At 31.7% G+C, this 11,752-nt stretch overlaps 1 protein-coding gene across 14 annotated transcripts in view; it reads left to right on the forward strand.

Moving 5' to 3' along the window:
• Positions 1–11,752, forward strand: part of LOC105558201 (mitogen-activated protein kinase-binding protein 1) — an 83,989-nt gene that overhangs the window by 30,047 nt on the left and 42,190 nt on the right. The window contains exons 1-2 of one of the 14 annotated variants that reach the window (XM_012005769.1): positions 1,852–2,966; positions 3,806–4,201. The exons of 4 other annotated variants lie outside the window; for them this stretch is intronic. In XM_012005769.1, coding sequence (XP_011861159.1) covers positions 4,133–4,201 — 69 coding nt within the window. In that variant the 5' untranslated portion in view covers positions 1,852–2,966; positions 3,806–4,132. Of the gene's footprint in view, positions 1–1,851; positions 4,202–11,752 lie in introns of those variants that run through there. 9 more of the 14 variants (XM_012005771.1, XM_012005770.1, XM_012005773.1 and 6 more) reach the window with 9 other exon arrangements.

Below are 11,752 nucleotides of genomic sequence, written 5' to 3' on the forward strand. Positions count from 1 at the left end.
GGCTACTTACACCTATGCCCGGTCCTAAAAACGGTCTCTTTAATTTCTAATTAAAATAAATCAAGTTTAGATTAAAAATTAAGTTTTACAGTTTTAATCCCAAATAGCACAAAGAATCCAAAAAGAATTCTTTTTGAATTCCCAAATTATGAAATGAATTCTTTATCTGTCCCATTTCTATTCTAAATGTATTCTTAAGAGTTCCAAAAGAACTCACTTTTATGTCACCAATTTGGAGCCCTTTTTCGCATACCAAAAGGACTCTTATTATACTCCATAAGAATTCGCAATGAATCACAAATAATTTTTAGATAGTATTCTAATGGAGCACTATAAAAGGATTCATTTTTCGGTCTTAAGGGGATGCTGGAGTGATTCTGCACTTTTGCACCTTTCTAACCTAAAAACTGTCAGTTCGCGGAAACACTTGTGTAATATACAAATTAAATGGCTTACGTGTATAGATCGAAAGCAGCTCGCTATTCCGGCCAAATGAAAGAACAATATGGCATCACTGAAACTAAGTTTGTAAGTCTAATAAGAAATAATAGTGAGCAACACATACAAACAGTACATGTAGTATGTGTGTTGCTCACTATTATTTCTTATTAGACTTACAAACTTAGTTTCAGTGATGCCACATTGTTCTTTAATTTAGCCGGAATAGCAAGCTGCTTTCGATCGTCTGTACACGTGCCATTTAATTTGTGTATTACACAAATCTTTCCACGAAACAGACAGTTTTAAGTGCAAAAGGTGCGAAAGTGCAGAATCACTCCAGCATCCCCTTAATGGATTCATAAACTGCTTTCGTCCAGGTCCAGACTAGGGATAACGCTCTCGGAAACAACGAACCACGGTCTTACATAGGCTGCGTTCAGAAACATCACCTGAGTGCTACATGCATCATTTATCCTTGTTTAATATTCGGTGAACAACAAGGATAAAATATGATACATGGGAACACTCGGGTGATGTTTCCGAATATAACCATACAGGTCTTGAAATGACAATGGTGTGGGTAGGTCGATCATGGGCTTGATCATAAATCATTTCTTCTAGCGTGAACTCGTGATAAGTGAACGTTTTCACACAAACTCAACGATTTCATTGGTTGAACTCAATGAAACTTTTCACGTGAAAAATTCCATCGATATCCAGATGATGTTTTTACTTCGATTTTCAGCCGCCAGATGTGCGATGATAGAGGAGACAATTGTGTATTGAGTACACCAAAAAGGAATTCTTTTCGAACCCATTATTAACAGGAAAAGGACTTTCTTCAGAATACTTTAATTTGATCCTATAAGAAGTCGAAAGGTATACTTCTATGGAGTCCTTTTTGAACTACCGGAAAGAACTACATTTGAGTTCATTTGGAATAGATTAAAGTAATTCATAAAGAATTTTAAAAAGTGAATTCTTTTTGAGTTCATATGGATCACCTGTGCTATCTGGGATACCAAATTTTTACTTTAACTTGAAAACGATTAACCGCTTAAAACAAAATACAGAGATGGTTTTTGCTGAATTTTAGTTCAAGATTTCAAAAAAATTGTTATACTTAGAAAAAACTGACATATTATAATATTTTTCATAAAAAAACAAAAATATCCATACGCTTCTGGTGGATCTATAAGTATTTTATCGGTACTAAAAAATCGTTTTTACTATGTGTGCGCACATGAAAATTTGAATAAAATCCTGTATGTAAACATTTTCTTAGATTTTTATATTTTTCCATTAAATTTGTAAATTTTAAAAACAAAGCACTTCAGGACATTTTCTTTATAAAATAAGCAAAATTATAGTCTTATATAATATATTTTTTTCTACTTACTTAAGAATTACGTTGTATATGTCTCTCTAGACCTTGGAGAGTTAAGGAAATTCTCATAAGTTTTGAGATGCAATACGATGAGTATATCTTTCACTATCATACGTGTACGCACGCATATACATGCACGTATTGCATACACATAGAAAGACACGTGACAGAACACATGCGCGTAATATAAAAAAAGTACGGTCGTAAGTATGGCAGGTAAGAGGTGAGAGTGAGTGGGGATCACAGTCAGACGGCAGAACCGTTGGCGTACCTCAGTATAGAGTTGGACGTCCGTCGTCACTCTTATTCGTCGTCGTTTTCCGCTTGGTATCTCTTGTTCTTTTGGTACTACAGATATAGAAATTTCATTGTTTATCAACATTGCACAGGATTTAAAATCGACGTGTATCAAGTTTTTCCGCGCAAAGTGATATTCTGTTTGTTGCGGAGACAGAAAATGCAAGAAAATAAAGGACAAATGGTGACTGTGATGACGTATTTAAAATTTGTGCTGGTAGAATTTTTATTTTACATCTGCCTCTCTCTTGCGAAGTACTTTTCTTCAAATAAACAGCAAGTTTTGTGTTAAATTTTGAAAATTTAAAATTAAAGTCGTTAATTGTACATTTGTGTAAAAATTAAGAGGAATAATAGCCGTACGAAAATCGTTTGCAAATACAATTCTCTTAGATATTCGCTTAAAAGTATTTAAAACATAGATAATTTTTAAGATTTTTCTCCGATAAACGTACAAACTTAGAAACTATAATTTTGCGAATATGTTTTATTATCATTTCTACCCCACATTTCACAGGAACACAACTAATATTTATCAAAGTTTAAGGTGTAATATTCCGAAGTGTTCGTTCTCGAGGATTGTCATGTTATCCTAAAAACTAGTGAACCGATTAACTCTAAATTTTACACTCACATTATCTATTTGTCTCCGTTTAATTCTTACGAAAATCATAAGATATCATTAGAGAGAATATTTTTCATTTTTTAACAATTTATGTGGGGAAACATATTAGCAAAATAATAGCCCAGTACCGATTTCTAGCATTGACAATGAGTATTGGCGCTGTACTAGACGTCAATACTGGTGTGATATTGGTGAAATACTGGAAATGATAATGAAGTAATAAAACATTATGTACAACTACAAGATTTTAAGTTTTTTCAACAAAATTTTTATCAGAAAAAGAAATCCCTAAAATTGCTTGTTTTACAAGAAATACCACCTTTTTATGACACTCTGCACATATTTTTACTTGTAATTATAACTTGTATTACACGTACGTATATTACCCGTGCGTACGCGTAATCATGGAGTGTAACGTAATTAAAGTAAGATAGTATCATGAACAGTTTACATTTGGCAGTTTTTATAATGAGTTGTGAACTCATCTATCTGAGTATATTTCTCTATATTTTTCTAAAGTTGCCTAAAGATTTTCTAACGTATTTTTTATTGAGTTATTTTATTGAGTTAAAAGAGATCTCGAAAACTTCAATGGTGTAATGATTTTCGAAAATATTCTAAAAATACTGGTAAAAGCTATAAACCAAATGTTAAAATTTGTGGCAAAAGAAGAACAAATACTGGAGTCAGAATCAATCGAGTTACTTTAATATCATTAATATTTTTAATCCATATGTATTGTACATCACATTTTATATGCCGTCAAATATTGATGAAAAATTGGATCAAATTATATAAAATTTAATTTTAAATATACAATATAATATCCGTTTTTTTTACGAAAATGTAATTAAAAACATGGTTATTATCTATATTGTACCCTCAAAAAATTGAAATCAGAATTGTTAGAATTTGATTTAGAGGCTATTTGCACAAAAGAAAAACGGAATAGTATCATCGCAGTAATTGAAAATTGATGAAATTGTTATTTTTTTAATTTGGTTTACATACGTTTCATATCTCTACTATTGCAAATGATAAATTATTATATAAAGTGTTTTCGAGAATTCAATAGACTGGCGTAAGTGAAAAGTTAGAGTTCAAAATTGTGCGTGTAAAAATCGAGGATTTTGATGTGACTGTGGTAGTTAAAACGAAGCTTCGTCGAAACTGATAAGTGAGTTCGGAAGTTACAAGTTGGGATATGTGATTATTGCAAGATACCTGGTGATCGATTAAATTGTTTTGCACGTGAGAAACGTGAAAGTATTACGGATGTTAAGAAACAACGAAAAACATTACGTAGATGTGTGGACTACAGACGAAGAGCAGACAGAGGAGAGAGAGAAAGAGGGAGAAAGGGAGATATCCGCTATTAAAAAATGGCTTTAATAATACCTAGGTACAATTCGCCCATTGTACGCGACAAGGATACCGTTCCAGCATACGATGTACGTAATGGTTACATATAACATGATCATTTTCTTCAATGATTATCGTATTGCCATGTTGATGCAGGTTCTTGTATTACATACTTTGAAAATCATTTCTTCTACCACCTAGGAAATGTTACATTAATGACGTAGTGCTAACGATTAATAAATCTTTATATATTATTTTTATATAAAGTACAATTAATAATATTTATTAATACTTTTTACATTATGTTCTTTATACATATGGGGCATTCCATACGAAACGTACCACCCTAAAAATGGAAAGTTTTTCAATCGTGTTGAAATTTGCACAATCATTAGTCCTATAGACAACAAAGTTGCAGGGAAAATTTTTTTACCCTAGATCAAAGGGTCTTGCCCATATTGTAAGGTCTGTAACTTCCGATAAAATGTTCCGATTTTTAAAAATGAATAGTGATTTTTAAAGCTCTTTTGTCGTACTTTAAGAATATGTTAGGCATTATTAATAAAATTTATAAATTCTTAATAATTTTTTAATTTGAATATTAAATGCCGTTTTTTTTCGAAGAAAGGCTCCTTCGATTTCAATGGAAAAAAATAGTTAAGAGAATATAATGTGTATGAAAAGTATATAAAATAATGTATCTTTAAAATGATATATTATTAGTTTTTTTGCCAAATATTTTAATTATTTAATCCGTTTTGTAAATTGCTAAATTAATGAAAAGTTTTAAGATATTTAATTCTGTTTTAATTAGTTGCAAATTTCACATTGGCTGCTTCCTATGAACAATTACGCATCACGATAAATTGTTGAATTTAATGAAAAGTGATTAATTATGACCGCGCTTGAGAAACTGGGAAAAGAACAGTGCTGCGAATCCAATTATCTTTTCAGAGATAACAAAGATAAAAGACAGGCTCCAGAATGTTCATGCAGTGCAGTTCGAGAATAAACATTGTGTAGACAATGCGTAGTCGCGCTGATTACATCCCGTTATCTTCCTCGTTATGTCAAGTTGTAACAGTCTACTAAGATACTATATGTGTATCTACAATGCAAAACCGTTCTCTATTAGAAAGTGCTTTTTCCATGTATCTTCTTTCTACAAATGTAATATGCATACTTAAAATTTTGATTTAGATTTTATACCTTCAAAGATAGCCTATCTTTAAGTTAATTGCATACGAAAATTAAATTTACATTTCCTTTTATTGTTCATTTCTACAATATTAATCAAATAAAATATTTAACCATAATAATTTTCGTAAACTTCAATATTTTTTTAAAGAGAGATTTTCTTACCAAAGTTTAGAAATGGAGGGGAAAGGACTGTGATTTGATTAGTTGGTTTTGTAATTAAAATTATAAAAAATCGAAATATCAACAACAGTAACGAATAATCAAGTTTAAAGAAAATTTATATTTCCAAACTATAATTAAAATTTTTAAAGAATTTTTTGAGAAAAATATTGGTCAAAATCTAACAAATTGTATGAAGTAAAAATAAAAAAAGATGAGTTGACTTGAATACGTCAATTTAGCGACATAAAAATAGATCATTTTCTTTTCGAGCTCAAGTAAATTCGGGCGGTAGGGTGCAATGACCATGCGTTTTAAGAGGTTAAAATATAATTATAAAAAAGGACTGAAATAATTCACAAAATATATTGTATTTTTTATGTACAATATGAAATATATGATACAAACCTTACTATAATACAAAATTTTTTGAGGACGAGCAATCACTATTACTAATAGCTGCCGTCTTTATAAAATAATTTATTAGCTGCTCACTAGACTTATAAAACTTGGCCTATTTCAATAACTGGGGGGGGGGGAGGAATTTGGTAATGCTTTATTTGAATCCGAGATTAAAAATACAAAATTCAAGATGACAGATGAACTTTTAAAACATAATCTAATCATAAAATTTTATTGGAGGTTCTCTTTTAAATTTGGTAATTATTCACTATAGGGGAGTCAGCTCCAATGACCTTGACCTTGACATATGTTGTCAAGGTTACCCTCCTGAGTAACGCTCAGAAGGTTTTAGCCGTCGCTCGTTGTTTGTTAAAAAGTTATTAAAAAAACAATGTCGACCAATTATATGTAATTTTCAGTCACAAATATTAAAAATTTTGAAAAATGTTTTAAACAAAAGTTGTAGATATCTTTAAAATATATATTTTATGTCCTATTCATTTTTACTGTGCGAGTAATAGTTTTCGAAAACAATGATGGACTCTAAATCTTATATCTGTCCTCTCATCTAAGCATGTGCTTTGTAGTACATATACGATTCCATATGGATTTGCGACTTTTCACGTGAGGCGAGATCCACTCCACACCTCGGACATAGTTTGGGTTAGGTTAGGTTATATCTTAACAAAGTGGAGCCCCCCCGCAGGGGGGGGCGGAACATACTGTCTCCACAGATGTACTTCCGTCGTTGTACTGTTCCACATGGGTTTGCGACTTTCCACGTGAAGCGAGATCCGCACCACATCTCGGATATAGTGTGGGTAGGGTTATATGTATTTTAACGAGGTGGAGCCCCCCCGTAGGGGGGGGCGGAACGTACTGCCTCCATGTACTTCCATGACATACGACAGATGGAGATGGGAGGAAAGATATAAGATTTAGAGTCCATCATTGTTTTCGAAAACTATTACTCGCACAGTAAAAATGAATAGGACATAAAATGTATATTTCAAAGAGATCTACAACTTTTGTTTAAAACATTTTTCAAAATTTTTAATATTTGTGTCTGAAAATTACATATAATTGGTCGACATTGTTTTTTTAATAACTTTTTAACAAACAACGAACGACGGCTAAAATCTTCTGAGCGTTACTCAGGAGGGTAACCTTGACAACATATGTCAAGGTCAAGGTCATCGGAGCTGACTCCCCTATAGTGAATATTTACCCATATGTATATAATATTAGATCCACTATTTTAGAATTCTGAAGCCAAAATTAAAATCAGCAACTCCGAAAATCTTTAGGAAACAAGATCTCCCAAAATAGTAGTCTTTCTAAATAAATTTGTGGTAAGAATTTTCTAATAAAGTAAATATACAGGATGTCACATACCATATAATACCTGCCTCACCTCTTACTTATTGATATAGCGGACTAGACTGACAATGAGTCAAAAAGTCCTCTGTTATTTTGCAACTTTCGCAATAGTTATCGAGTTATTGATTATTAAAAATCGCTGTCTTGGCCTACCGTCCAATTCAACCTCGCGGTGAAATGCGGCCATCCCGCGATTGTCTTTGCTAGGCGCGCGGGGAATTGTTTATGACACACGGCAAGGGCTACGTATAATAAACAACTCCCCGTGCGCTTAGCAACGCAGATTGCGGGACAACCACATCTCTCAGCGCGCTTTAATTGGGTGGTAGGCCGGGCTAAGATAGCGATTTTTTAATAATCAATAACTCGATAGCTATTGCGAAAATTGCAGATTAATAGAGGACTTTTTGACTCATTGTTAGTCTAGTCTACTCCATCCGTAAATAAGAGGTGAGGCGTGTATTACACACAACACCCTGTATACAGGGTGCTCCCGGGTTAAATGGCCAAACTTGAAAGATGTATTTAGGACCTCAAAGCAAGAAAAATTTTCCTCTGGAAATATGCTCGTAAACGTTCCGTTCAAGAGATATTGACGTCTAAAGTTATGAACTTTTAGAATGAATAATTTCGAAATATGACTATTTCTTTGATTCAGAATTCCTTGTCTGGTAAATATGGCTTCATCTGTCCATAAAATGTTTTGCGAGAATTGTATATCTTAATTTGTTTGATTTAAAAACCAATCGCAAAACATACAGTACGACGGAACTTTGTTTACGAAATCGAAGGTCATTGATAGGCTTTTATTTGCATGGTAAACAAAGCGTCGTATCATCGTACTTAGTTCGTTGAATGCTTTCATCGAATAAACTGGTATGAAGTGCCTGTTAATGATCTTCAATCATTAAAACGGAGGATAGTGCAGGCGTGTAACGAAATTACAGACGCACAATGTCAGTCTGCCACTCATTCTGTCATCGATAGGTGCAATGCATGTCTCCAAGCTGGAGGCCATCATTTTGAACAAAACGTTTAATAATTAAATTTTTATTATTAAAAAGCAATAAAGAGGATAAATCTAAATTATTTCGAAATTATTCATTCCTAACAGTTCATAACTTCAGAAGTCAATTTCTCGTGAATGGAACGTTTACGAGCATATTTCCAGAGGAAAATTTATCTTGCTTTGAGGTCCTAAATACATCTTTCAAGTTTTGCCATTTAATCCGGGAGCACCCTGTATATTTACTTTGTTAGAAAATTAGGTAATACGTTAGTATAGCACTCCGGCACCTCAGAAATAAATAAAATTAGTCTCATTTGACGCGTTTTTGAACGAGAAACAACTTTTTCCTTAGGCAAAATCGTCGCTCTGTCCCGCGAAGCGAGATATTAATTGTTAAAGTTGACAACTTTTGGGGTTAGGAAATCTATCATACCGACGAAATGATTTGATGTACAAAGCTATCTGACATGCCTTCCCCAAGCCCGGCGTACCGCTCTCTACGCGCTCATTCGCTCAGACGTTTCACTAAATTATTCGATAACTATTGCGAATTTTGTAAAATGGTATATGATTTTTCTTCTTATTGTTAATCTGACTTAATCTATCACCATTTTTCGTAGGGGTCCTCTTGTGTCAGACACCCTGTAGGGAATATACAGGGTGTCCCAGACCACCCGTATCAGCCAAATATCTCGAAATCCGAGAACGGCAGACAAAAATGTTTCAGACAAAAGTTGTTTGGTTTCGAGGGGGCCATAAGATAGTACCATTGGTTTGACCTCGAAGAATTATTTGAAGGTTTCATAAAGGTCACACCAATTTTTTGAAATGGCATCCCCTATTTTTTATTACATATTTTTGTAGCTGACTTCGAGAGCTTTCCAAAACGCTATAACAAAGAATTTTTTTATTAAGAACTTTTTGGGTTATTAAGGTTTGAAAGTTCCAATATTTTGACATAAATTACAAAATATCTTGTAAAATATTCATTTTTTTATCATCTTACCTTAATACTTTTTTAAACAGAATAATGAGACAAATCAACCGGTGTAAAGAAAACACACAATTGTTAAAAAAATTTTTTTATTACTTGTTACAAAATTGTGTTTTCTTTACACCGGTTGATTTGTCTCATTATTCTGTTAAAAAAAGTATTAAGGTAAGATGATAAAAAAAATGAATATTTTACAAGATATTTTGTAATTTATGTCAAAATATTGGAACTTTCAAACCTTAGTAACTCAAGAAGTTCTTAATAAAAAAAAACTTCATTATAGCGTTTTGGAAAGCTCTCGAGGTCAGCTACAAGAATATGTAATCAATAATAGGGGATGCCATTAAAAAAAATTGGTGAGACCTTTATGTGACCTTCAAATAATTCTTCAAGGTCAAACCAATGGTACCATCTTATGTCCCCTCGAAACCATATAACTTTTGTCTGAAACATTTGTGTCTGCTGGACTCAGTTTTCGAGATATTTGGCTGATACGGGTGATCTGGGACACCCTGTATATCTTTGAGGTTACTTTTTTCTTAATAATAATAAATTTATAGTCTTATAAATATTATTTGATATTGCAAAGTTATTAGTCTCGTTAACATAAGGCGCACATGGTCTGAACGGAGTTAATAATAAGTCGGCGCAGCAGGAAACGTGTTAATATGTTGTCATAGGCATATACATATATTTAGTCTCTCCCTTGTGATACTCTACCGATAGTATTGTAACTGTACTAAGGTAGGGCTCACAAACGCGTATGTTGCAATGTGAAAACAATTTTGTACTAAAACTCATAATGTAATAGTCACACAAACCTCCCAATGTTAACTATGTGTGTATACTTTACGTAAAGTTTACTCGAACGTGTATATACAGGTGTATATACACGTGTATACGTGTATATATTTTAATTCTTGAATCATGTGCCACGTCGATTTCGTTTGCTTATCAAATATTGTTCTCATCTATTTTTATAATTCATTATTTTTAACTAATATATTAACTCTTGTTTTCAACATCTCTAATGCAAAATTAATTTAAAACCCGCTTTGATAAAATTTAAATATAAAGAATACCTGATAAAAAATTATTTAAAAAAACATCCAATTATACATGTGTATATAAAATATATCCATGTTTACTTTCTTTTGTATAATCATTATCCATATGTATTAAAGTATATTTGCTATTATACAATATTTTAAGTGTAATCATACGTAATAATCATATTGGGCACGATTATTACATTTATATAATTATATATGGGCAACTTTTTTATTTCTTTAAACTTTTTATGAATAAAATAGTAAAAATAATATTTTTAATTATTTTTTATTCAGATTATTTATTCTGAATATTCGAACAAAGAGTATAACAAGAGAAGAAAAACATATGTACATATTTTGTATACAATTATATTCATGTATGTTTTATATAAACATTTTGACGAGTATTTGGTATTTAGTATAGGAATAATGTAATAACAAATTCAATCACTTGCACTATTTCGCATTGATGCATGTTAACGATTACTTTCATGAAGCTAAAAATATAATGTAAACATCTTGATAATACAATGATCCTGATAATATCTTGATAATATCTTAATAAAATGTCCAATATTAATATTATCAGCACTTTTAGTGGAATGTATAGTGAATATTATATTAGTCACAATTTTCATATATGATGTTTTCGTATTTATATACTTTTATGTAGCAATTTTTATAATAATAAAACCAAAGAAGCATGCATTTACCAAATCGCTATAAGATATTCAACATGCTACACTATCGACACTCTACCTTATCCTTGAAGAGATCCTGGCGTGTGTGTACGCCACATATCTCCCCTACTTCTGTCATTCAAATACGGCGAAGTCTATTGCGTTACGTAATATGCCACGAGTTATATGTGAAAAAGACCTTGTCGCGCATTGGTTGCATCATTGTAGTATCACCGAGTTATATCATTGTGTGTCTTTGCTGTTTTGCCGCTTACATGCAAAATAGATTTAAAAACAAACGCTAAAAAATACGGAATAATTTTAAGCAAATAGTATTAACTAATTATATGATAAGTACAATAATATATTACAGTCTTATATTTTGTTTCATAGTTTAAAAAATAATAATATTACCAAGCTGTGCCGTTTAAAATAAAATGTATACACATAGTATACACATAATTTTCTCAATACTAATAATATACTAAATGACTTTTGCTAAATTTTAATTATGTTTTAAATTAAAGCATTAAAATTTCGTGGAAGTTATTAAAATTATTAAAATATTAAATATAGTATCACTCAAACATTAAAATTATAATCACGAGACACAGTGGTCTCAATCGATAGCTTGGGTTCGCTGGATATACAGGATGTCAGATTCGATATGGACGACCCCAAAGATTATAGTAGATTGGGTTAAACTGAGAAGAAAAGTTATATAAAATTTTACAAAATCGTAATTATTATCGGCCTAATTCAGA

Source organism: Vollenhovia emeryi, unplaced genomic scaffold (assembly GCF_000949405.1).
Source record: "Vollenhovia emeryi isolate VEMERY1.0 unplaced genomic scaffold, V.emery_V1.0 DF939366.1, whole genome shotgun sequence".
In the NCBI taxonomy this organism is placed as follows: domain Eukaryota; kingdom Metazoa; phylum Arthropoda; class Insecta; order Hymenoptera; family Formicidae; genus Vollenhovia; species Vollenhovia emeryi.